The 27,414-nt window shown below is 41.8% G+C and overlaps 1 protein-coding gene across 8 annotated transcripts in view; it reads right to left on the minus strand.

Moving 5' to 3' along the window:
* Positions 1-27,414, minus strand: part of DIP2A (disco interacting protein 2 homolog A) — a 241,219-nt gene that overhangs the window by 19,758 nt on the left and 194,047 nt on the right. For 7 of the 8 annotated variants that reach the window (XR_013347437.1, XM_077829458.1, XM_077829453.1 and 4 more), the window contains 13 exons: positions 25,088-25,168; positions 24,435-24,562; positions 23,008-23,122; positions 21,628-21,829; positions 21,244-21,353; positions 21,040-21,120; positions 17,860-17,983; positions 16,382-16,503; positions 15,942-16,053; positions 15,479-15,588; positions 9,523-9,653; positions 5,862-6,030; positions 3,758-3,928 (listed from right to left, as the gene is read on the minus strand). Coding sequence is in view for 7 of the 8 variants with exons in the window: in XM_077829458.1 (XP_077685584.1) it covers positions 3,758-3,928; positions 5,862-6,030; positions 9,523-9,653; positions 15,479-15,588; positions 15,942-16,053; positions 16,382-16,503; positions 17,860-17,983; positions 21,040-21,120; positions 21,244-21,353; positions 21,628-21,829; positions 23,008-23,122; positions 24,435-24,562; positions 25,088-25,168 (1,656 nt within the window). In the remaining variant the exon portion in view is untranslated. Of the gene's footprint in view, positions 1-3,757; positions 3,929-5,861; positions 6,031-9,522; positions 9,654-15,478; positions 15,589-15,941; positions 16,054-16,381; positions 16,504-17,859; positions 17,984-21,039; positions 21,121-21,243; positions 21,354-21,627; positions 21,830-22,976; positions 23,123-24,434; positions 24,563-25,087; positions 25,169-27,414 lie in introns of those variants that run through there. The other variant, XM_077829459.1, reaches the window with a different exon arrangement.

Consider the following 27,414-nt stretch of genomic DNA (forward strand, 5'->3'; position numbering starts at 1 on the left):
CACACTTACGCTAGCTCTGCTGTGGACATGGTCGTACAGCTGGTGGGCATGGACTCAGGCAGCCAGCCCAAGCCACGGCCCATGTCACAATGTCCACGCTGCTATTTTTGGCATGCTTGCTCAAGCAGAGCTGGCATGAGTCTGTCTACCCTGGCTGGGAATCAGACCTCCCAGCTGCAGTGTAGACCCACCCTAGTACGGACCAGGATCCATAAGAAGACAACAGTTTGTAATCCGCTCAAGATTCCAGGGCTGGAACGCTAACCAGCAGTTTCCTTAGAATAATGTGCCTTAGTGCTCTGTAACAACGTTGATAAAAAATCTTGTGTGTTGTTTTCTGTAAGTACAATGCTGCTCTGTAGCCGGGTTAAGAATGTGAGCTCCATCTCTGGGAATGAACCATTAAACACTTCCTCTAAACACCTGTGCTCTATACAGTGACCTCTGCTTGCTTAACAAACAGGAATTCTTGTACTTCAGCTAGAAGTGACCTCTGTGAGCAAAATACAATTTCTTTAAAATGAAAAACTCATTTGACTAGTTTCAAGTGAACTCCCTTAACCGGGCACATGTACAGCGTGTGCAGTGAGAAAGGAGGACTTTAGGGCGTGACAAGCACACACATGCATCACTGTACCTGTTCAGCCAGCTTGCGCAGCCTGTTTGGCTGACAGAGGGACCACAAACAGAAGTGACAGAGGCCAGCGAAGTGTGAGAAACAGAGAAAAGAAAAAACACAAACAAAGAGGCACAGGAGACATGAGATACACACAATAGAACGGGAACAAAATGTCATTGTATCTTAGAACAAAAAAAAAGGAATTTCCATTTCAGATTTTTTGAAAGGACTGACATGGATTTTCTTTAAATCATTAACTGGGAAACATGCACAAATCTCACAAAGCACTGAACCTGCATGCTTACTGCTATACCTTATTTAAAAGTACTTAATGTTATTTATGGCTTCAAAAGGAACCTTTAAATCAGTCTGTTAAGATAGGAAGATGTTATGTATTATTTCCATACTAAACTGTACCAAATATACTTGGCTTGGATAGCATTGATATGCACTTAAATAGAACACTGCAGAATGAAAATGTTTTGGGTTGTGGGGTTTTGGGGGGTGGGGGGAGGAACAACTTAAAAAAATCTTTTCAATACAGGTGGGCAGTGGTCAGGAAGCGCATGTTGGGTGAACTTTTCACTGTCCATACTGCACTTCTAGAAAGGTTTCTTAGAAGAGTTTAGAAATAGGAATTGTTTACATTTGTGGAGTCCTACAGGTGCTTAGGGGTTAGTCCATGTCCATAAAATAGACACTTCCATTGAAAAAAACATGGATCAGACAATCTTTTGTCTCCCACTACTTATGAATTCAGCAAGCAGATCTCTTCGTACAGGCTCTCTAAAGGATGGCTCTGTGAGGGGTACGGATTTCCAGAGGCTCTTCCCTCCCCTATTTTGCTTGCGAATATCTGCTGTGCCTTCACTTTCAGTTGTAGGGGAAAATCTCAATGGGCCCAGATTAACCTTTCCCATTCTTACTTTGTCATTACAGATGTTGCCCAAGACTTTAAAAAAAAAGGTGTCTAAAGTTGGGCTCCTAAATCCTTATTTAGGCACTTAAAACCCTTTTACGCAATCACATTTCTACGCACTCCACTCTTGATTTTATGTATCTCTCGAGTCTTACTCTGGCATTTTCAAACAGACACAACACACGTTTGTGTCTATATGTGTGGATAACTTATCTATTTGCTCTCCCATGTAATAAGTTCATTAAATTACTTTATTTACACCTATTTTACCTTTGTATTTAGGTCTTTTAATTAATCTCCCTTCATATGTGCAAAAAAAGACACTGTAGCTCTTTTAAAGTGCAATTATACCGGGCACAGCATATTGAAAAGGTTTGAGGTTCTCAGTCGTAGAATAAGTGATATCATGCATGGCCCATTCTGAAGCTGAAGTCTGCTAAGAGGAAATGCTACTGGCACACAATCCAAGATCTGGAGTCTTGTCAGTTAACTTGGAGGGATTTAACACAAGAACTTCAAATGCTGCAATATTACTAGGTGCTCTCCTTATGTGGTACTGCTGTTACTATATTGATAAATCATTTCTTCTGCGGGTTGTCACCTGTCTAGCTCCTATCCGAGAAAACGTATTTATACAGGATGCAAAGTGTAGAACACCAACTTGCACTTCTGAATTCATTGGGGTTATAACATCTATTTGCAAGGATGAATTACAAGAGACTCTGCACATAAGGTTAGAGATGCAATATGGAGAGAAGGAGAAAAGAGGAGTTTGAAAAGCTGTCAGCTATAAAAATCAACAGACTACAAATATGCGTCAAACCATTTTTTAAAAAACCTTTCCCTTCTGAACGAGTTAAAGAAAGGTATTCTTTTAGGGTTAAGATTCATACAATTTTTGCTAAGGATTATTTCTCTCTTCTTGTGGGAGCATCTAGAGTAATAACATGCAAAGATGCCCAAAAGGATACAACACAGCCTGTAGCTGACATTTTAGGAAGGTGTAGTAAGAACCTGTACCGAAACTCTTCCAATGCACATTCACTGGCTGATTGCAAAGAATTTACAACTTCAGGCCTCAAACCTGAAAACAGTTATACACGTGCTTAACATTATGCATGTGATTAGTCCCACTGACTTCAGTGGGAATTCCCACGTACGTAAAGTTAAGCATGGGCATACATCTTTGGAGGAAGGGGGCTTAACACCTGACAGATTCATTGAAACTTTCCTTTATCGAAACAGAATTAATGTAGTCAGTCTTCATATAGGGGTATCTGCCACTTTACTAGACTATAACACTTCATAGCCACATGATGCTCTGTAAGAACATGTACTGCCCTTTTTGGGAAGAGGGAGCACCATATCTCTGTGGTTGAACAGAACTAGATTTAAGTTCAGTTCAGTTAGCCAAAAAAAAGGGTAGCTGTGACTGAAGTACCAAACCACCAAAACAAGACACACTCAATGCAATCCTCCCGACTCTAGGAATGCTGGGCTGTGCATTTTAAAGGCCTATCCACTGTGTCTCTGATTATCCTTTTTCCTGGGAAAAGTCTGTTGTCTTTGAATGTGCCACACTAATACTTTGCCCTGAAAAACATACCGTAAGCCAGATGGCATGCAAAGAAAATTGTAGAGCTTGTCAACATGACAGTCTCTTTAACATGGAATTTCTTATCTGAAGAACTCTCCAATTTGCTCCTTATATACATAAGCCAGTATCAAAATGCAAAGTTTAAATCATACTCCCACAGAGCTAGAATGATATTGCTTGGAATATTTATGATGCACAGCCATAGCAACATACATATTTATCTTAGTACCGTTCGTTCATAGCGGACAATGTCATAATACACCTTTTTGCACTGATTAAAAGCTAACTCAGTTGGCCATCCACCACTGCAGAAGGGCAAGACTGACATATACTCAAAATCCCCCATTCCAGCCATGCAAAAAAAAAAAAAAAAAGAAAAAACCTTCAGAATTTATTTCAGTGATTTAGTAGGAGGAAGGCACACAGGGAGTGTGTGGTTTAGAACAAACCACTGATAAAATTCAATAGAAAAAATATATTCTAAATATATATATAGAAAAAATATATATTTATATATATATATAAATATATATAAAAAAATACAACACAGTTGTATTTAATTTTTCTAATCAAGTTCTCTGATATGCATCAGCTGAAGGGAAGGAATATAATCCAATCTCACCTGCAAGCAAATCGCTACGTTGACCCTGCAGCCAAATGTGGTGCTCACTGAACGTGCAGAGAGGCCCAGGTCTTTGAATAATTTAGAGAAGGACTGTGTTAGTGCAATCCTTGGTCTCTCTTCTGCCACCACCATACATGTTCGTACACAGGACAGGTTAACTCCCTTCATCTGTTGGAGAGGGTGTTTGAAAGAAGACAGGGAGAAAACACAATACCTCATGACACAGAAATTAGCAATTTCAGGAGACTCCTACTTCTGCAGTTGGATTAAGGGATAGACTGACTTTAGAAATGTCAGGAAAGACTGTGTATACTGGAGGAGGGACCTCGGAAATGTAGTACATACTATTAATATATACTTATGCTTAAAAGTATAATATCTAATCAATAACCTTTCCCCTTTCGTTGTGATCCCTTTAAAAACTAAGACTACCAGGCAAAGGGAAGTCTACTACTTGTCAGCCAGGTTAATAGTAATGATTTTTTTGGCATTAGCAGTAAGAATGAACGAAGATAGTAACTTCTGAAGATAGCAACTATAATAGGTACCCACTTCTGGGTCTTTGCTTCTGCATGTTTCCAGCTTAGGAAAAGTCCCCAACTACAATTCTGAGTAGTAAAATCACTGCTTCAGTGTGAGCTCTTCTGCCACTGAAATAGACCCGAGTTCCTTTTCAATCAAATTATGGGTCTCAGAACAGAAATCTTCCCCTCAAACACAGAAGGGAAAAAGGATGCTGTAGATGAACATAGAACTACAGTATAATTACCACCTTTAGAGAAAAAGATTGAGAGATAGCTTATTTATTCTTCCCTTAAAAGTACAAAATAATGGATTTTTTATTGTATACTAAAAACCTCCAGAAAGATCTTGCCAAGCAAAAAATATGCAACGATAAATGGTTACCCAGTGCATTAAGATGAGTTCTGCTAACAAGTAACCATCAGAAATGCAGTGGGTGATTTATTTGGGATACTGCTCAAATTGATGTGTTGGTGTAAACTGCAACAAAAATTTGGATTGATTTTCAGGGGCTTGTGTGTCCACCCAAACGGATGCTTTTGTACATTTAGCTTAAGGAAAAGAACTTTTAGGAGTGTGATGATTGACTAAGGTGAAATTCTGACAGCACCTTGGAATTTGGGAGGTATAACATGCCTGTAGGGCTCTGCTGCCTGATTTGTCATATGCTAGCTCACTGTTACCCACTTCCATATTTGAAAATTGAGATCCCTGAGCTCAGGTTGCTCAAAAAGAGGCTTTGTCAGCTGAGGGTGAGTACAGTGTTACTCCATGGCACAGGTGCCTCAGAAGTGGGAACAGGATGGGAGTTTTTAAAAAACAATAAGCCCTTAATGAACCAGCTCACTCCAAGCTGCACAAGCTGCCATCCTTTCTATATGCTCACTGGATGCTGAAACTGCTGCCCAATGAATCTAAAGGGAAGAGATCTGCAAACCAGACAAAATATAAAATGTTATCAGTCTGTGTGGGATATACACAGACCTTCACAAAAGTGGTATCGCACCAAAAACCCATGTTATTTGTAACTGATGGGAAGTTGCAGGTTTCAACTGGTAAGCTTTTGTTCTTGCCAATTGACAAAATTTAGAGCTATGTTCTGGGTCAGAGTACAATTTATTATGTCCATTCTGGTCTTTGTGTCTGTGTGGCAACAGCTAATGGACAACTTAATGGCTCAGAACTTTTGGTGTGGAGAATTCTGACATAGGAAAAGAAGGGACTGACAAATGGGTGGCAGGATTCTGTTTTATTTTTGGCTTTCATTTTTCAGAAAGAATGAGTTCACTGAACCTGCGGAGTATTTTCCTCAAAATTTCAAAAATACAAATACCTTGTTACTTGAGATCAAGCATGGAAACACCAAATCCAAAATGTGATTTTTTTTTTCTGAAATTTGTGAGCAAGTGACAACTTCCTGCAATTTCAACTATAGCATTTGCCAAGAAGCAAAGCATAATCAAGGGCTTTCAGAGATTCCGTGAAGGAGCTCATTTTTCAGCTGATGACCTACAACAAACTAAAAGCATTAGCGAGAGATACTTGTATATTAGTATACGCAGAAACGATGTCCACTTACCCGAAGAACATCTGTCTGTGTTCCCAGGCCTTTGGTGCACATCTCCATGACCGAGTAAGAACAGAAGGTGACCCGCACTTTGTACTGACTGACAGCAGACAACCACAAAGACACATTGCTCTCCAGTTCAAGAGGAGGGACCAAAATAGACTGATGTCCTGAGTATACACTATCCGCCACCCAAAAGAGAGAGAAACACACCGATAAAGTACACTTCAACTATGCTGAACAGGCATCATGCCAAAAGTGAGGAGGCATGGAAAGACCGAGATAAAGCAGACCAATAGCAGAGCTAAGTACCCAGAGCGCCTGCTTAAAACTCAGTCAGCCCTCCATACAAAGCAAGCATCCAGGCATCCCACTGGGGTTTGCAGAGTGACAGCTTGGGTCAGAGCTAAGGGAAGTCCGCCCTCCAATATAATGAAGTTTGATTTTAATTTATAAAAGCCAAATAAAGTGATTCAAAGTGTAAAGAGGGATTAAATTTCAGGGAGCGTATACGCACCCTCAGTAAATCATACCAAAGGGCTGAGGACAAGTAGACTCTCACCTTGTGCACTTCGTCTGCTCCTAGACCCCTCAAACTCATGATCCCATATTGTCCCTCACCCATTTTCAAATGGAGCCCTCCACTACCTTCCCAGGCCTCCCATAGAACCTCCAAGTTAAAGCCATCCAAAGAGTCACCCCACAGCTGGGTGGTCAGCCTCAGCCACAATGCTCTGCTGTGGTCCACATCCCACCTCCTCCTCAGCCAGAGATCTGCTGTGGGCTCCACCTCACTAGTCTCTGTTGCAGGCATAAACCACCTCCCACACTGCTTTCTGAGCAGAGGAAGAGGAGAGATGTAGCAGTTGGCGGAGGCCGTTCTCCCAGAGGAGCCAGTGGGCAGTGCATGAAGCAGGAATACGGGGCAGGAGGGGACTCAACCCAGCCTCTCCACCTGTGAGAATAAGCCACCCACCCCTTAGAGGTCTCAAAGTCTCGGAAATGAGTCTATTCCCAGGTTACATCCATCGGGGAACTGGCCACTTTCCTCACTGTTAATACCAGTGTAAGACAAAAACAGAATCCAGCATGCTAAATTTGCCTTCAGTGGAAGGTTTTATATATACACACAAGCTACATGAGAAAAATTAAAGTGTTATACACAAGATAATTTTTCTGATTGTAGGACAAAAGGTAGGCGATAAAGAAATACTCCAAACTTCACTGAAAAAAGAAAGGTAGCCAGTAAACACTGCCTGCTAAATGTATTTCAGAATGAGACAACAATAAGGAGGAGTCCTTTTGAGGAGAACTTGAACTTATTTTCATGATGCTGAAAAACTAATGAGGGAAGCAATGCCAGTTTAAACATTTCACTAGACAGCATATGTTAAAAAAATAAAACTTGCAATTAACAAAAAAATTCTCTATTGATGATTTAACAAATAATTACAGCACATGATGGATCCAGAATGTGAGACAACAGAGAGGTTGAAGAACTCATCAAGATTTTACGACCAGCCTTATTTCTACCCATCATGCATGTACATTTAACCCCACTCTTACTAGATACCCTCTGATTTTCCCTTGACAGAAAAGTCAAATATCTCTATCTTTCTATCTCTTATCTTCTATCTTATTTGTTATAAAATACGAATGCTGGCCTATTACAAAAAGGGTTTTGTCACTAGCTACCCACAGAAGATTTTAGTACTACTGTTCCCACAGTAGTTACTATTCCTCATAAATTCAACTGCCTTTCACATATTTGTTAGATAAATGTATAATGTTGTTAGAGAATCAGTCTTCCAGAAAATGCACTAAGTGGTTCCTAATAGGTCAACTGGATCTTTGGTTGACTGTAGATCCATTCACCTTTCAATGTCAATGAAAGTTTTATTGTGTTCTCCCCAGCAGGTGCCCTGGATCTCTCAGCTTCTAATGAACAGAGTCTATGTTCATATCAAAGATTTTAATTTAGAATCTGGTTAACAGTTACCAGATAGGAATGGAAAGCAAGAGAGAGTTTGAATTAGTTCCAACTTTATTTTTTTAATATAGTTTGTTAATTTTGAAATGACAGATGTATGTCTGTGTGATGCTACATTGGTAAATACGGTCTTAAATCAATTAGTGTCAAGGGAATAAAGGAACAACCCTTTCAGTGGCACACTGAAAAACAGGCTCAGAAGAGTATTGTTCAGAGTGTTCCAGCTTCCCAAGTGTGCATTCAGTGGGTGACCATGTTCCCTGCCAGGCTCGCCCCTTCAAAAACTTTTGGCTTGTCAATGGCCAGTACTACAAAGAGGTCTGGGTTTTTTAAATAGCCCTTCTGTATTCTGTTTCTGGATCAATTCTGTACTCCAAATAGATTAAAAAAACAATAATGCTGCATTCAGAGAGAGCAATCTAGCTTTGCATGCAGTCCGGCAGGGCTTATGTAACGTGAGAAAGCACCTCCGATATGCAAGTCCCCTTTCTTTAAAAAACGCACACCAGTAAAGAACACAGACTGTCTGATTTTATTTAACTGTATTTTGAAACAATGCTTTTTTCCCGCCCTTGCTGAAACCATAAGATGTTCTCAAGATTTAAATTAAATTTATTCTCCTTCCCCCACTATTTCCGCACCATCTAAAATGCAGGGTACCTGACTTATTGCAATGGTCTCGATTTTCGATCTTTGTTTAATTAAACCTCTTGTATTCCATTTATGTATTGATTCATTAACCATCTAAAAAGTGAAAGCATTCCACAGCAGAGGGCGGATCACACCCAACCAAAAACAAAGTAATTAGCTTAACTCAATTTAAAATGAATTAGGTAATGAGACATGAACAATTGTACAACAGTACTGGATGTGTTGAATTTTAGTGATTTTACTATCTGAGCCAAACACTTCCCCTTGCATTTTAGGAAATGTTAAATTGCTTGCTTCTAATTACATTGTTATTTATTACTGTATAATGCCAATCTGGTGTTGGGTGCTTTATGTACATGTATCAAGTTAGGGCCCCTGCCTCCAAGAGACTTTTGGAAAGGTTTATTTGATCTAGATCAGCTGTTTTCAACCCAAAGGCCCCATGCAGCACAATTAGCACACAGCTGCAGCCCAGCTGTGTGCTAAAGGCCGCTGGGCCACAAGGGGTCTGGGTTCCCGGCTGCCTGGCACAGCGGGGTCAGGGCGGCCAGCCAGCCCTGCAGAGGATCCAGGGGCTTCCCCATGAGGGCCGGGCTGCCCTGCTGCATGGCCAGGTCCAGGGTCCCTGCCACCCGGCCGCCTGCCCAGGGCCCCACTCCTGGTCCCACTCTGTGGAGGGGTCTCTGAACGGGAGGTGCTGGGCATAGGGGTCTGTGGGGAGGGGCAATGTGGGTCTCAACCTGAGGCCCAGGTAACACATTGTGGGTTGCATACGATAAACAGGTTGAGGACCACTGATCTAGATGAAACCAATACTGAAATCCTCTCTCTCTTGTACTTGAAATCCAAGTAACCCGTATTTACAAACAACAACATTTCTTCTCTCCTACAAAACAAATGATTTTGGGTCTCAGAAAGTTGCCAGATAACCAGACGTAAAAAGTACCATAATAGTGACTGCAAACAGAGCAGGCAGACAGAAAACAGAAAAGCAAGGAAGCCCCAGGTAAGTATAAGGTTTAAATACGGTACCTGCAGAGGCACCATAGTGCAAACCCGAGGCCACAATAAGGGTCAAGGCAGATGGCAATCTGTCGTGAAGGGTAGAATTCACACTGTAGCTTTACAGAGCGACATAAGGCACTTGTAGCTGCATGTGACATCTGGGGAAGGAAAACAGGCTCATGAAAGGCTCATGGACTTTAGGAAATTTTTACATGTTTCAACACACTTGGGAATACTGGGGGCAGAGGCCATGATGCTGGCCAGGATTTTGCAGTCACTGTGAAAAAGGGAAGCCATGTTCAGCATCATGTAACCCCTTCAGGAAAGGTGCGCGTGTCAGTAATGTACATCTTCAGATATCCAGGGCGTCCTGCAGCAAGCCCAGGGAAGACCAGAGTTGACATTCCTGAAAAGTCTAAAGTACAAAACAGAGAACATTTTTTAACCCCCCGGCCCCATAAGCCCTCTGTATGGGAACAGGAACAGAAAGGTACAAGCCCTGTGTTTCCTAAGATATTTTGAAGGTCATCTTTAAGTGATTTGCCTGTAGTTGAACAGCATTTCTGTGGTGGTTGAGAACAGGATTCTTTACTCCCAGTCATGCCCCTTAACTTCAGGACCATCCCTTCTCTGACCATGTCGATGCAAGTTACGTCGGCATAGAGCCATTGCAGTCAGTACATCACTTGTTCGCGTGCGCACCTGGCTCCTTGTGTTGGCGGTGTACGTGCTCAGCAGGACTGCTTGTTTCGATGTGCAGTGCAGAGCACCATGGGTAGATTAGCACCCTATCACAGGGTACCATCTCTGCAATGGAAAATTTATCTATACACTTACCTGAGGTTCCCTCTCTTGTGTTGGGCTCGTCTGTGCTCAACTGGCTGGACTAAAAAAAACAGGTCCTGGCTCACTATGCAGCTGGAGCCCCAATTGCCTGTCCCCCCATCTTCTTCCTCCTTGTCCACCTCTTCCTCCTTGCTGTTCATGGCAGGGACCTGTGACTTGGGCTTTTGGAGGTATCCACTGTGGTGTGTATGGGTGGGAGGTCTCCACTGAGTATGGCATGCGCCTCTTTGTAGAAATGTCAGGTCTGCGGCTCAGCACCGATTCTTGGCCTCCTTGGACTTTTGGTGTGCTTGCTGCAGCTCCTTAGCTTTCATGCACAGTCTCTTCTCCCCACTGGTCCAGGAGATCCAGTATCTCCTGTCTCCAGACAGGAGTGTGGTGCCAGCAAGGTCAGCTGGGCAGTTGCACTTAAAAGAGAGCTGCTCAGTGTGCTCACCAAGTCAGGCAATCAGGAAAAGGAATTTCAAAAATTCACAAGAATTTGGGGCTTTAAATGGTGGGTGGTGGCAATGGGGGGCTTCTGGTCTATGTGACCCCAGGCAGTGGAGTTCATAATGGTGACCAGAGTGGGGCACTGTGGGACAGCTGCTAGAGGATTATTAGGGTTGACTTGGTAACAAGTGTCCATGCTTGTGCTGTGTTGACCTCAGTACATCAACCATGGCTCAATATTGCTCAGGGAAGTGGTGTCTCTATGTTGGTGTAAAAGAGCTCTTACATGAGTGCGAGACAAAGTTAAGTGTGGACACATGCACGACTAGACTGACGCAAGACAGTTGACAACAACATAACTTTGCAATGTAGACCAGGCCTTCTCCTCTTCTCTTAAGTCTCACCAATTCCCCAGCTATAACCATCATTAACTGAATATTTCTAAAAAGAGTCATAGATATTAAGGTCAGAAGGGACCATTATGGATCATCTAGTCTGACCTCCTGCACCACGCAGGCCACAGAATCTCACCCACCCACTCCTGCAATAAACCTCTCACCTATGTCTGAGCTATTGAAGTCCTCAAATTGTGGTTTAAAAACTTCAAGGAGCAGAGAATCCTCCAGCAAGTGACCTGTGCCCCATGCTACAGGCGAAAAAGGCGAAAAACCTCTAGGGCCTCTTCCAATCTGCCCTGGAAGAAAATTCCTTCCCAAGCCCAAATATGGCGATCAGCTGAACCCTGAGCATATTGGCAAGATTCACCAGCCAGATAACCAGGAAAGAATTCTCTGTAGTAACTCAGATCCCACCCCATCTAACATCCCATCACAGGCCATTGGGCCTATTTACCATGAATAACGATCAATTAATTGCCAAAATCATGTTAACCCATCATACTATCTCCTCCATAAACTTATCGAGTTTATCTTAAAGCCAGATAGGTCTTTTGCTCCCACTGCTTCCCTTGGAAGGCTATTCCAAAATTCACTCCTCTGATGGTTAGAAACCTTCATCTAATTTCAAGTCTAAACTTCCCGATGACCAGTTTATATCCATTTGTTCTTGTGTCCACATTGGTTCTGACCTTAAATAATTCCTCTCCCTCTCCAGTATTTATCCCTCTGATATATTATCTCCCCTCAACCTTCTTTTGGTTAGGCTAAAGAAGCCAAGCTCTTTGAGTCTCCTTTCATAAGACAGGTTTTCCATTCCTCAGATCATCCGAGTAGCCCTTCTCTGTACCTGTTCCAGTTTGAATTCATCCTTCTTAAACATGGGAGACCAGAACTGCACGCAGTATTCCAGGTGAGGTCTCACCAGTGCCTTGCATAACGGTACTAAAACCTCCTTATCTCTACTGGAAATACCTCGCCTGATGCATCCCAAGACCGCATTAGCTTTCTTCACGGCCATATCACATTGGCGGCTCATAATCATCCTATGATCAACCAATACTCCAAGGTCCTTCTCCTCCGCCGTTACTTCTAATTGATGCGTCCCCAGCTTAAAACTAAAATTCTTGTTATTACTCCCTAAATGCATGACCTTACACTTCTCACTATTAAATTTCATCCTATTACTATTACTCCAGTTTACAAGGTCATCCAAATCTTCCTGTATGATATCCCGGTCTCTCGCTAAATTGGCAATACCTCCCAGCTTTGTATCATCCGCAAACTTTATTAGCACAATCCCACTTTTTGTGCCGAGGTCAGTAATAAAAAGATTAAATAAGATTGGTCCCAAAACTGATCCCTGAAGAACTCCACTGGTAACCTCCCTCCAGCCTGACAGTTCACCTTTCAGTAGGACCCACTGTAGTCTCCCTGTTGACCCGTATCCACCTTTCAATTTTCATATTGATCCCCATCTTCTCCAATTTAGCTAATAATTCCCCATGTGGCACAGTATCAAACGCCTTACTGAAATCTAGGTAAATTAGATCCACTGTGTTTCTTTTGTCTAAAAAATCTGTTACTTTCTCAAAGAAGGAGATCAGGTTGGTTTGGCATGATCTACCTTTTGTAAAACCATGTTGTATTTTGTCCCATTTACCATTGACCTCAATGTCCTTAACTACTTTCTCCTTCAAAATTTTTTCCAAGACCTTGCATACTACAGATGTCAAACTGACAGGCCTGTAGTTACCCGGATCACTTTTTTTCCCTTTTGTAAAAATAGGAACTATGTTAGCAATTCTCCAATCATATGGTACAACCCCTGAGTTTACAGATTCATTAAAAATTCTTGCTCATGGGCTTGCAATTTCATGTGCCAATTCCTTTAATATTCTTGGATGAAGATTATCTGGGCCCCCTGATTTAGTCCCATTAAGCTGTTTGAGTTTCGCTTTTACCTCAGATATGGTAATATCTACCTCCATATCCTCATTCCCATTTGTCATGCTACCATTATCCCATAGATACTCATTAGCCTTATTAAAGACTGAGGCAAAGTATTTGCTTAGATATTAGGCCATGCTTAGATTATCCTTAGCCTCCACTCCATCCTCAGTGTTTAGCGGTCCTTTGTTTTCTTCTTATTTATATGGCTATAGAACCTTTTACTATTGGTTTTAATTCCCTTTGCAAGGTCCAACTCTACTTGACTTTTAACCTGTCTCACTTTATCCCTACATGGTCTGACCTCCATAAGGTAGCTTTCCTTGCTGATTCCTCCCTTCTTCCACTCCCTGTATGCTTTCTGCTTTTTCTTAATCACCTCTCTGAGATGCTTGCTCATCCTGCTTGGTCTACAACTCCTGCCTATGATTTTTTTCCCCTTTCTTGGGATGCAGGCTTCCGATAGCTTCTGCAGCTTTGACTTGAAGTAATCCCAGGCCTCCTCTGCCTTTAGATCCACAAGTTCTTCAGTCCAATCCACTTCCCTAACTAATTTCCTTAATTTTTGAAAGTCAGCTCTTTTTCAAAAACCCTAGTTGCAGATTTACTTTTGTTTATCCTTCTGTTCAGTTTGAACTGAATTAGCTCATGATCACTTGAACCAAGATTGTCCCCGACAACCATTTCTTCTATGAGTTCCTCGCTACTCACCAAATCCAAATCTAAAATGGCATCCCCTCTTGTCAGTTCAGCAACTACTTGATGAAGGAATCCATCAGCTATCACATCTAGGAACATCTGAGCCCTATTATTATTACTAGCACTCGTCCTCCAGTCTATATCTGGGAAGTTAAAGTCTCCCATGATCATGCAGTGTCCATTAGTATTTACTTCATTAAAAACAGTAAAGAGGTCTCGATCCATATCCAGATTGGATCCTGGTGGTCTATAGCACACCCCAAGCACTATCCCAGGGGAGAATCTAGTAGTTTTCTTCCCCAATGTAATTTCTGCCCAGACGGACTCTATCTTATCCATTCCATCGCTTCTTATTTCTTTACATTCTACCTCATCCTTGATATACAGTGCTACTCCACCACCTTTACCTTTATTTCGGTCTTTCCTAAACAGCACATACCCTTCAATACCCGTAGTCCAGTTATAACGACTATTCCACCTTGTTTCTGTTATCCCTAGAATATCTGGTTTCACTTCCTGCACCAGTAGCTCAAGTTCCTCCATTTTGTTACCTAGGCTCCTCGCATTGGCGTACAAACATCTTAATTTTTGTTGTTTGGCCTCGCTCGCGTTCTGTACCCAATTGGGCACGGTCATTCTACAGCCAGTATGACCTATCAGATTAGTATCCACACTGCCCTTCCTCCTACCCACGGCTGTATCCTTTCTTACTTTGTTTTCTTCCCTCTCAATGCTAAAATCCGGTGTGGAGATTACCTGGACATCTCCCAACCATCTCCCCCAAATTCCTAGTTTAAAGCTCTCAATCAGTTGTGCCAGCCTCCATCCTAGAAGTCTATTTCCTTTCCTACTCAAATGAAGTCCATCCCAAGAGAACTGTCCTCTGTCCAGGAATGCCTCCCAGTGGCCATACATCCCAAAGCCCTCCTTATAGCACCACTGCCTAAGCCATCTGTTGACAGTCATAATCTTGTCACACCTTTGTTGCCCTTCTCTAGGAACAGGCAGAATCCCACTAAAGATCACCTGAGCCTCAATTTCCTTAAGTGTCTTCCCCAGCCTAGCATAATCTCCCTTGATACGTTCCAGCGAGAATCTACCGGTATCATCTGTTCCCACATGAAGGATAATTCGGGGATTCTTTCCTGCTCTCTTTAGGATCCTTTTCAACCTCAGGTCTACATCCCGTATCCTAGTACCTGGAAGACAGCACACCCTTCTATTCTCTGGTTCAGCTCTGGTCACAGGCCTGTCTATTCCTCTCAGTAAAGAGTCCCCGATCACGTAGACCTGCCTTTTCCTGGTGACGGTGCTATTCTCCAGTCTATCCCCTGTTCCCTCTGCCTGCAAGTTCTTTCCATTCCTGTTCTCCCTTGTAATCCTCTTCAACCCATCCTGTATCTTCCTGGGGCTCATATTTGCTGTAGAACAGGAGTACTTGTGGCACCTTAGAGACTAAAATTTATTTCTAGACAGCTGTGTCTGACATTTCTACATCAGAAATCTTGATTGCAATGTGAGATTTGAAATATGCTTACATTAAAACATCTCTCTCACCATTTTTAGGCTTCTTCCCAGGTTGAGTTGAATGGAATAAAGAATATGAAAAGATTTCAGGGAAGAAACCAGTTAAGACAATCATCTCAATTCAATTAATATACCTTTACTCCTGCTAATATGCCAGTTGTAGACACACTGAAGTCCAAATAGGCCAACATATCCGGGGATGGAGGTCTAAAAATATTAGCCACCTTCTTTTTAGGTATATCATCTATTTAAAATACACAAAAGCAATACAATTACACATTATTATTTTGGAAAAGGTAGAGCAGGATAATAAAACCTTTAAAACACTGGAATATTAGGTTATTCATGGTTTATGGATTGACATGAAGCCACAATACAAGAGACTCAACACCAATCCAGCTAGCCAGCTGTGCTAACAAGATAAGTAATTTACGGGTCTCGAGGCTAACTGACATCCTTGCAAAGACAGCCAGTTATGCTAACAGCCTTAAATTATATTGGAAAAGCCATGATGTATCTTTTTAGTTATCCACGCTTCCTTGCATATCCAAATTAAAATCTTATTATATTAGCAGCAAGTAGTTAGACATCTGGTACCTGTATCCAAAATGGTGGGCCATGTTTTAATATCTACAGCTGTGGCAGCTTCCTTGGACTTCAGCAGTTTCATTATTCCTTGTGTTGTAAGGATACATGCAGACTTACTGACCTGTACAAAGTACAACATTCAAAAAGTTAAAACTGATGAATGGATGCTCTTGTGCTTTAATAGCCACTCAAGTCAGTCCAACCTGAAGGAGTTGATTATAAAAAAAAGTTATAAATGAAGAAAAAGAAAATGGTGATAATGGAAAACAAGTTTTAAACCAGTTTAATGAAACATGTATTGACTCTGGGTCAGAGGGTCACAGCACAAAATTTTTCAGAAATTCAGCTTATTTTATATTTACTGTACCATGATGCATGGGCAATTTTTTACTTATTAGATCAACAGTTTTAAACAAAACAAAAACAATACACAAAGGAATCTCTCATACCTCTACAATCATCTTGACAGTGGGCAGAGTAGTAGCAAGATTTTGTGGATGAGGGGGTCGAACTGTTATAGGTGTGCAGCCGGCATATAAACAGCCATAGAAAGTTGCTATTAGGTCTACTCCTGTTAAGGACAAGAACTAGTTTTAATTTCACAAATCATCATAATCTCTCATACCAATTCCAAAAAATATCCTCACTACATTTTAAGAATTAAAAGACTATACAAGATATTTGTCATAAAAGGTTCATCTAAACCAGTGCCCTGCCTCTGGAAGTAGCCCGTCCTCAGGGTTTTGAGTTTTTTGCATTTAAATATAGTACATTTGTAGTAATTATTTAAGCTCTTCAGATGAGAAGATCTGTTGAAATACATTTCGACAAATGTCCAGTTTTGCGTGCCACCTTTTAAGAAAAATTTGGACAAACTGGAGAGAATCCAGCAGAGAACAAAAATAATCAAAGGTTTAGAAAACCTGATCTGTGAGGAAAGGTTAAAGAACTGGACATGTTTAGTCTTGAGAAAAGAAGATTGAGGGGGGACCTAATAACAATCTTCAAACATGTTAAGGGCTGTTCCAAAGAGCATCATGATAATTGGTCTCCATATCCACTGGAGATAGTACAAGAAGAAATCAGCTCGATCTGCAGAAAGGAAGATTTAGGTTCATTATTAGGAAAAACTTTCTACCCATGAGGGCAGATAAGTACCGGGACAGGCGACCAAGGGAGGATGTGGAACCCCTGTCACTGGAGGTTTTTAAGAACAGGTTGGACAAACACCTGTCAGGGATGGTCTAGGTACATTTGGTGGACTAGCTGACCTGTTGAGATCCCTTCAAGTCGTACATTTCTCCAATTCTCTAATTAATACATTCCATGAAGTTTGAGACAGCGTGGTAGGTTATAAAGTGAACAATCCGATCTTTCAGAATAATATATATTTGTCTTTCATAAGTTAACATTATGCAGTCTCTAAACTACCCTATTTGCAGATATACACACTCCTGTTCTACATTTACAAACATGCATGAGTGACACAGAGACCAAACATGGACTCATCCTAGAGATGGTCACTTCCTGCTAGGACACAGGTGCATTTGTGGCTCAGCACTGCCCTCTACTGTATCTATTCTGTGAATGCACACACCGTTTCACTCTTTGGACCGAGAATCCGGTACCTTTCATGTGATCTAAATTCATTCCCTACTCACTTCCCAATGGCCTGGTATTGCACAACTGTCCAGATACATTCCATCTGACCTTCATAGATTTGATAAATTTATCCTGCCAACTGGAGAATCGGCTTAGCAGAAAAAGCAGTGAAGCGAAGAAGCCTTCCTCTTAACAATTACATGCTGGTCACTCTGAGATGAATTACCAAATTAAATGGCTGTGGGATGGTTCAAGCATAGAAATGCTTACATTCCTTTCCCCACAATTGATTACTTTACAGTATCTGCCATCTCTATTCCCTTACCTGGAGGATAAACTAAAGCGACATGGTCTCCGACATTCAGTCGTCCCTTCTCCATCAATGCAGCTGCCACCCTCTCTGCTTTCTTGTGCAGCTGTACACATGATGCCGTGCTAGCTACTGTGCCCTATAGAATACAAATGTGACTTAGGAAAACTTGGCAGGAAATATATTTTGACACTGAGTAAAATAAATAGCCTTAGATCTAACATTTCATTACAATTATGGTTTGAGCACTGTACTGGATAGAATTAAAGACTTATTGAAACAACATTAGGATGGCAGAATTCAGTTAGTTTTTACAATTTTGACAGCTAATACAGGTATTTTAAAGTTTTTTATTTTTATCAATTTTAATTTTCACAGTTGTGCAAAATTATGGGTTAAAAGCATTTTCCCCCCAATTTATATAGATTTAATTTTATCGGGGAGTCAGCTAAGGGTGGGGCGGCAATTATTTATTGACAATAGACATCGATTTGAAAAGCTTTATAACCATTGAAACACAAATTGTCAACCACATCTCAAAATATTAAGCCTTAAATCAAACTTTAATAAGTTCTCAAGCAACATTTTTCTGACTTTGCCAACATGTAAATGTCACTGATGATCAATGGAAATGTGTTTTAATCAGTTTACATGTGCACAGTGAAATCTGCGTTTATGGACGTTTACCAGTAAAAATTGAACCCTGCCAAGCCTAACTATATTCAAACACTTTAGCAGCTCGGAAACTGGGCCAATTGCACCAAAAACTCTTAAAACGCACACAGAACTAGTTGTGCTGTAGTCCACGTATTTACAAGTCACCAGTGTTATACATATCAGATAATGAAGATACTCTGGTACATGTTCTAAATTTGCCTTTCCACACAAATTTTATAGCTTAAACCCATCTTTGTTATTTGAAACCAAGATGATGAAAATGGAGCATACTTTTCTGATTCTGCCAGTAAAATGATTCATTATAGCAGAAAACAAAAGAACTTAAGGCATTATTTCACCTTCAGTGTCTTGTTCAAACAAGTCTGTACAGCGGGCAATACAGAAAATCCTCTATAGTCCTTACAATGTTAATTTACTCTCCTTTCCCTCCACCTACTTCTTGTTCCATTCCCTGCCTCACAACCAATTACCTTATCTAGACACTATTTAAAGGCTTGTCACCTTTACAGTTAGACTTTCCCCCACTACTTTAACTGTCTTAGTCAAAATTTATTTTATTCTTAATTCAGTGCTTACCTCTTACATTTCCGATACCTATATTTGCACTTCCTAATTTAATGCCCTTTGCTTTAAATTTCTCTTCATTAATGATATTGTTCTGTACTGCACAGTAGACAGTAATACCAGGCCCGCACAGGGAGCACCAGTAAACATTCCTAGCTAGCAAAGCAAGTAACCAGGAGTCCGGAGGAGCTCTGCTACTGAACACGGCAGTTGACTTTCAGGTCAGTGAAGAAAAAAAAAATTCATTTCTGGGGGTAACAATTCAGTGTGGAGGTTTCCTGGACTGCAGTAGGATAGTCTGCAGCCTTGGGGAACATTTTAGAGAAGTGGTTGTCGAAGCCCTGCAGTCCCAACAGTGAGGAAATTTGATTTTGGATTAGGACACAGGACAGAATATGCTGATACAGCATTCATCAGCTCGCCCACAAGGCCCCCCTACCCCACCAACATTTAAGCCTCTCAAAGACTGACTTTTGCCCTGCTGCCTAGGTTAACCTAGATAACTTGTACAAACATGCTTCTTTGCCGCTCCTCTTCTGCGAGGTTTCTTTGTCTGCTCCTAGGCAGTGAGCTCTTCAGGCCCAAGCACTCCCACAATCACATCGAACACCAGATCGGAAATGTCTGGTGAGAGGTATGGTGTGGGGCTGCCAGGACAGATTAACATTGCTTGGCCCAAGCTGAAGCGACCACAATGACTCAGGTCTTGTCCTCTTTCACGTTCCTGACCGGTGGGTAGTGAGAGAGTCACTGGAAAAGCACACAGCAGAACTCTGAACGGTAACTGAATTTCCGTCCCTCCCTGCTCTGGAGGTGAAGGTCATTTCAGAGAGCTTGCTGCTACAAACACTACCACAAAGACAGCGTCCCTCCCCACCAACCGGCTCTTCAGAAACCATTTGTGCTGGTCATGTGTCCTGCACCTTAGCTTGCCTGCACACACGTTTTATTTGCCAGCAAGGTGGAGGGTCACAAGGTAGTTGGTGAGTCAGACACCTCAGACCTACTGCTTCCCAAGAGTGTGTTTGCAAGCAGGCAACCCTGCTGACGGAGGCAGAGCACAGCTAGCTTGCTGTCTGTCACAGCAGCAACAGGCAGTCCTTAACCAAAGGGGACTTTTAGGATATGTCTACACTGCAATTAAAAACCCGTGACTGGCCTGTGCCAGCTGAGGTGGGCTCAGGGACTTGGGCTAAGGGCCTGTTTAATTGTGGTGTAGACATTCGGGCTTGTGCTGGAGCCCAGAGCCCTGTGAGGTGGGAGGGTCCCAGAGCTCAGGCCTGAATGTCTACGCTGCAATTAAACAGTCCCTTAGCCCGAGCCAGCTGGCACAGGCCAGCCATGGGTTTCTAACCACAGTGTAGACATATCCTGAGGGCCCATCTGATGACCCAGAGCTCTAGAACATTGTACATGGACACGTTCCATTGACTGTCAGCACCATCCCCAAAAGAGGTAGAACCCACTGGCACAAGTGGAAGGATCAGAGGTGCCCCTGAACCCAAGAAAGCAGGAACAGAGACCTCCAATGTGTGCCCTGGATCCATGACAATCTTTCTTTTTTCCTCCTCTGTCACAGCTCTGGCAAGATCTGCCTTCTCTTACCCTTCTACTCGAAGGGCGATGAGAGTGAAACCACAAATGCCAGGCATGGTGTAGACTTCAAATCTGAGGGAAGCTGGACACGCAGCGGCTGCAGCTCTCTGAAACTAGCCAGGATGTAGACTAGGGTTCTAGGGAGGGATCGGAGAGCGAGCACAGCGTGAAGAAGCTAAAATGCGGACTGTACGCATTCATTAGTGCGTGCTGGGAACCAGAGGAGTCCGCCCACCATCAGTAACACGTGGAGCATTTTAGGCTGTAACATGCACCTGCCACGTCCCATTTTCCTTCTTCAAACCCAGATAATTTTATTCATTACTTGATATGAAAACAAGCCTCAGGGCATCTCACCTTGGAATTCAGCAACAGAAAGAGAGGGTGATCTGGGGTTGTCTGGGCTCGCCACTGAAGAACATCTGCTAAGTACAGGAACTGAAACAGAAAGACGACAGGACAGAAAACATTCAGACTCCCTTGACACATACCATGATCAGCTTCAGTAGGGTACTAAAACAACTGCTACCCTGGGATACATGCAGAAAGACTCGGTGCTACCTTTCTTGCCTGGTCATTATCCTCCAGCTGGGTAACGTCTCTCCCTGAGGCTTGTGCAATTCTCTTTCCAGCAACAAGATTGCCCACTATCATAGAAGCAGGACCAACATCTGGGTTAACAAATTGAGCAAAATGAGAAGATAACTCCATTTAACAAAGCCAATCATAATTAAATAACTAATAATTAAGCATGCATATTACCATAAATAACAAATGCAATGTAATGTTAAAAAATAAAAAAGGAAACTGAAAGGATGAAACCAAACATCAGATCTGACAGAACAAACGTAACCTGGTAACACAGACTTTAACATGTTCAGTTACTGAGACAGCAACAGTTAGAGACAAACACGAAGGCTGACCTACATACTCCGCTTTAGTTACCTGGCTGTTTTTGTCGAGGTTTAGGCAAGTTGGTAACACAGGTATGAGGACACATCAAGACATTGCAAGGGTGCAGAGCACCCTCTAGAAAGCGCTGTTTTGTTTCTGAAATATGAATTCCTCCGAGTGGAGCCTTTGGCAAGGTGTTGGCAGGAACCAAAGCAAGACAATACACACCCACTTGGTGAATGCTGTCAATTGCCTTGAGGGGGGAAAAAAGAATTAATTATGTACAGTGACATGGCACTTAGCTGGAACAAGAATTCTAAAGTAATTTATAACATCACAAATTTTACTTGCACCATCCTTTGCAAATAAAGTGTCCAATTCTGCACTCACTGAATTCACAGAAGTTGTCCCATGACTTCAATGGGAGCAGGAGCAGATCCATATTTCTGCTCGCGCAGTCAAGCCCAAGGTGATGCCACTTGCACACCACTGATTAGGGAAGTTACTGAAACGTGGGTGATAAGTGCAGAAAGGTTGTGAAGGCCAAAACTGTATCACAGTGTACTTAGCATGTATGGTGCAACCACAGAAACACAGTAGAACGTAAACCACAAAAAGATATAGAGGGGAAATATTTAGCTGCTTAACCCTCGCTATCTGCTCCAGCCTGAGAACCACGCAGAACAGAAATGGGTCACACTTGTGTTTCTATGAATGACATCCTTACCATTACCAAGCAATTGGTAATAGAAGACTTAAAATCCTATGAATTTATGTAAAGACCATTATCTCTTTATTCCTACACAGCTCTCCCCTCGGCTTAAGAGTCATCCCCCTTTATATTGTTCTTCTCAGCCCTCCCCTCCTTCACACTTCATTTTCTGATTCCTTGGCCATTCCTGCTCTTTCAGTTATTGCACCTTGCCACCTCCTTAGAAGTGACTGGCTACTTCAGAAATACCTGAATACTAGTGGACAAAGTGACCTAAAGTAGCTGTTCAATTTAGGGGCATACAGGAGACATGGAGCACTCCCAAATCACACAAGCTACTAACAAACATTCTAAAATAGACATTTGCTTTTGATATTTTGTAGATGTTCAACATTAAGTTCTTTCAGAATCAAACAGACCAAAGGACACTGGCAAAAATAAAGATTAATGAATTACAAATTGAAGTATCTTCTGAAGGATTTGAAAATTCCAATCAAAATGAACTGCAGAAATAATTTCTCAAGAATAAACTGATTTTGGTCTTGAAAAAAATTCCATTAGCTAACACCCCAGAAACACATTCAGAAGTGAGCTTATCAGAGGTTTTTTAGGCCAGTTTGAAGGTAAGGTTGTTTATACAGAAAATAGAAGCTCTGATATTCTCATTTGATACATTAGCCTTATTCACCTGAAAAGAGAGAAAGGACAGATCTGACTACCTGTAGAACCCTGCTCATCCACTGAAAACTATCCTCCTCTGATGCATCAGGGCGCTGCTCTGCCACAAGCACTATTCGATCATCATGCAAAACGGTCACAGAAAACACTGCTATCCTAGAACACAAAGGACAGAAGAATGATAGGACTAGAAAAGATGCTACGTATAATGAACCCAGCAGGGTTTATTACAATATGGATGGCTGTAACTCCTGTGGAACAGTTTTCACAGACACAAACATTATTTATGCCAGACCACCACAAAATCATTCACAACTTGAGGACAAGAAGCAGTTTATTTTAATGTTCTTTTCTCAGACTTGAGAGAATTTTCACTTCACCACTATGGTACATGTGCTATTACAAGCAGGGTTCAACACATACAGGAGCTGTGCAAACTTTCACTATCTAACTTTGTCGTGCACATTGAAGATCTAACCTACATCTAACTACTGAATCTCTCTCTGAAAGAGGTGGACAACTATACCAGATCAAAGGGTGGCATGTCTAGCTGTATATCTAGACTGATAACTAGACACCTGCTTCCTTTGTGGGCCAAACTGGCTTTGAACCCAGGTCTCCAAGGGGGAAAAGGCTAGCAATACCTCAACAAGCTGGGAGCCAATTTTTGAAAATGATGCCTTAATTGATGGAAGTGACACACTGATGAGGAAACGATACACTTTTGCTGTAGGTTCAACAAGTAACTCAACAGCAGTTCCTCATGCCACAGCTGTAATCAGTGTGGACACCTGAGCTGAATGCCCCTCTACGTAAGAACGGTAAGTTGGGCACTATAGTATTACTTTTGAGGGTCCTTCAGAGGCCCCAAACAGCCAGCTTGTTCTTCTCAGAGCATGTTGCCAGGTGCATCTATTAGCATGAGCAGCTGTGGGACGGAGATGTCTGGAGGGGTTAGCTCTGTTACGGGGAAGGGAACTTGTGTTCTAGGTTTGGTAGGGGTCTCAGTTCTGCTGGCTCTTGGGGGGAAGCTGCTACTTAATTTTATTTGTCTTGTGTTAGGGTGCCTAGAGCTCTGGATAGGCATCCACATTTATTTTTTTAGAAATCAAAATTAAATACATACACAGATGATGCAAAACTGAACAAAGAGGTATTGTAAAGTTTTAATTAGAAACTTAAACACAGAGAGAAGAGGTCAGTAAGACTAATGATTTCACCAGGTCAAGGCAATTTTAAACAATTTAGAATCTAGTTTACATAAATTAGGTTTCATGCTGTATGCTGCACGGGAAGCCACACTTTCATATTCATACTCACATGGTGGCGTCTTGCCCCCAAAGCACATGTCTAGAAGTTCAATTCAGAAATCTCCCACACCTTGAAAGCATTGTGAAATGCTGGATGAGCAGAGGATAAATACACAAGAATACAATGTTAGGGAATAAGTTCCTCTCAAAATATTCACCTTCCTCTGTAGACAAACTTCATTGGTTCCACTGCCAGTGCGGTGGCTACTACATCATCAGCATTGTGTTTGCGAATGTTCACCACCATCAGGCCATCCAGCTTTCCCACCACAAAAACCAAACTGTCCTGAAAAGACGACAGGCTTAGAAATAGAAAAGCCACACAAAACGCAAACCCAAGACTCCCGGCAATACAAGAGCATCAACCCTATGGATGAGAGAGTGAATTATATAGACTTATATGAGGAAAACAGACTCTGTGGATAGAGAATCCTGTTGAATGCAGCTGTGCTCACACAGAAGGAGGCGGCTAGCTGCCAAAGCCGGCTACTTGACCCAAGATGTGCTCTTGCTCCATCAAATGAGTTCAGGGACATGATCCTGTCATTTGGCGTTGAAATCAGGAGCACTAGGAACCCATGATCCAACAGCTGGAGAAGATATCTGGAGGATACTTCCCCTTGGGAGAGCAATACTAACTTGACATTCCAGCCTTAGTTTCATCTGATCTGCAGATTGTCACACAAGATTATATTTCAGTATTCCTGTTCTGTTTTCCTAGATCCTCCTATCTACTTCCTATTGGGTATTCTATTAATTCAATAGTGGATTCACTTGGGCATTTGGAACAGTTTTGTCCATTCATACTTACAGGTCCAATAAAGCCAAGCAATCCTGTTCTCGTGAAGGGTTGATCTGAAACAGGCACCCCTGCTGCTGTCACTGGAATGGTCTGATAGAATACAGAAGATAAAGTATTCAGATACACACCACAGGCAATTCACTTTTTAGCGAGTACTGTGAAGCTAAAACGCATTCACCTTCTGTTTCAGTGAAAATCTTTTATGATTAAACACAGAATGCACTAGAGAGAGCGAGAGAGAATTTACTGTCCTCCTGGCTGACGTGGCTGTAACTCGCGCTGTGAGGTAGGCAAGTACAATCCTATTACAGGGGGAGAACAGGCACAACAGGAGCTGAGTGACTTACCCAAGGTCACATAGCAAGTCCATGACAGAGCTGGAACATAACCCAAAATTGAAAACCAGAGCTTGTGTTTTAACCAGGTAAGGTCCACGAACAACTCCTCTTGTGTTGCCTCTGCTGGTTTCCTTACCGTTTCTGAGGACTACCCCACCTGGCCTGCCTGCCTCCTCACTGCTACATGACTGGACAGCCTGACATTGGAAACCCTCAGCAAGAACTCCCTCCAGAAACATAACCTGGTTCAGGTACGAGGAAGATGGCCAGGACTCCTTGTATAGAAGAGTCCCGACGCATCATTTTTGAAACAGAAAACCCTCCCTGATCCCATGATAGCACTGGTGTCTGCAACAGCAGCGTCTGAGTGCCTCCCAAAAGTAAAACAGGACAACAATGGTCACTTCCTTCCTTCCTTGCTGGCAAGCATGCGTAAGGTACTACTTTTTGGTTGTGCTTTCTGGGGAATGGGCCTGTATGTGTGAAAACATGAGATTCAGACACTGCTGCAGTAAAGCTTGGGCAAAACTACGGGTTTTGCATCTGCCACCAAATGCAGCGAGGCTGCCTGTTCTTATTTCATCCTCTCTTCAAACTGCCTCCAAGCCTGAAGGAACATCGTCTCACGTGTTATACAACTGCAGATTATTCAGAGTTCTAAGGATTACAGCAAGTAATCAAAATCTACTTTTAGATCAAAAACATGCGTATGGTTTTCAATACACTAGGAAAATTGTTACTTAAGCAATGTGGCAATAGCTGAATAATATTAGTATGCATGTAGGGGATTATGACGTGGTATCAGATCTATGCGAATCATCACCTGACTTTATGCAATATCATTTTTGAAATGTCTTAATGTAACTTTCCAAGCTAACACTGTGCTGGCCCAGAGGGGAGATGATCCTACACGGATTACGTACAGGATGTGAATATTAGCATGATACTAGCATCCTGAATATAAAAAAAGATGATTGACTGCTAACGCTATTTCATAATTTGGTTAAAGCAAAAACAAGTTGCAGGTGTGATGTGTTATTCGAGTGGATGAAGAGAGGTGTATTTTGCCCTGGTTTTTATTGAATTAATTAAAACAGATGCTGTTGCAATCAACATGAGCATATCTGCTGTGACACAGGTCCAGAAAGGGTTACACAGCTAGCCCACTAACTGACTCAGATTCAACCTTTAGAGACATATTAGTAGACAATGTTTGTGTTTTTTGTGTGTTTACATATATATTGTTAGAGGTTGACAATGTAACCAAACGGTTCCTGTCTATCGCTGTATTCTGTTAATTCAGAGATCAAAAGGGTTTGTTAATATTTAAATGAACTGTGAATGCAGTGATATCACTGTCTTCATTTCTCTCTGAAGTACATAGTAAACTCCTTATAAATGGTGGGAGATAAGCGATTGCCTTATGTTAATCCGTGAAGCTAATTACCAGTGTTGCTTCGGAAATAGGAGGTTACTTCAAAGACACTATTCTTCACTGAAGGAACACCTGCTATCAAGAGGCTGACAATAGCCTGCCAGGGATCTATAAAAACTCTTGGGCCCTGATCTTTCATCTCAGATCTGCTTAAGCTTCATCGGGGAAGTCTGAGTTGCAAGACTGAGGTTTCCAGTTCCATTCTGGATTGCCCCGATATTGGACACTGGACTATAACCCAATGAACTGATTCTGGAAAAGATTCTTTGTAACTCTAAAGCTCACCATCTCTACTATCAGACTGACCTAAGAACTCTCTTTGTATCTGTATGTATAATGATCCTTTAACCAATATGCTTGCTCTCCTCTTTTTAAATAAATTTTAGTTTAGTTAATAAGAATGGACTGTAAGTGTAATTAATTAATTAAGCACTCTCAGCATTTCCCCCTCTCCCAGGACCCCAGTCACACCTGCAAAAAGAAACTGATAGACAGAATTATGTATCTCCTCACTAACTGAAATAATAAAAGAATCTTTTTAATCAAAGGTTATCAAGGGCATA

This window comes from Eretmochelys imbricata, chromosome 11 (assembly GCF_965152235.1).
Source record: "Eretmochelys imbricata isolate rEreImb1 chromosome 11, rEreImb1.hap1, whole genome shotgun sequence".
Lineage (NCBI taxonomy): Eukaryota > Metazoa > Chordata > Testudines > Cheloniidae > Eretmochelys > Eretmochelys imbricata.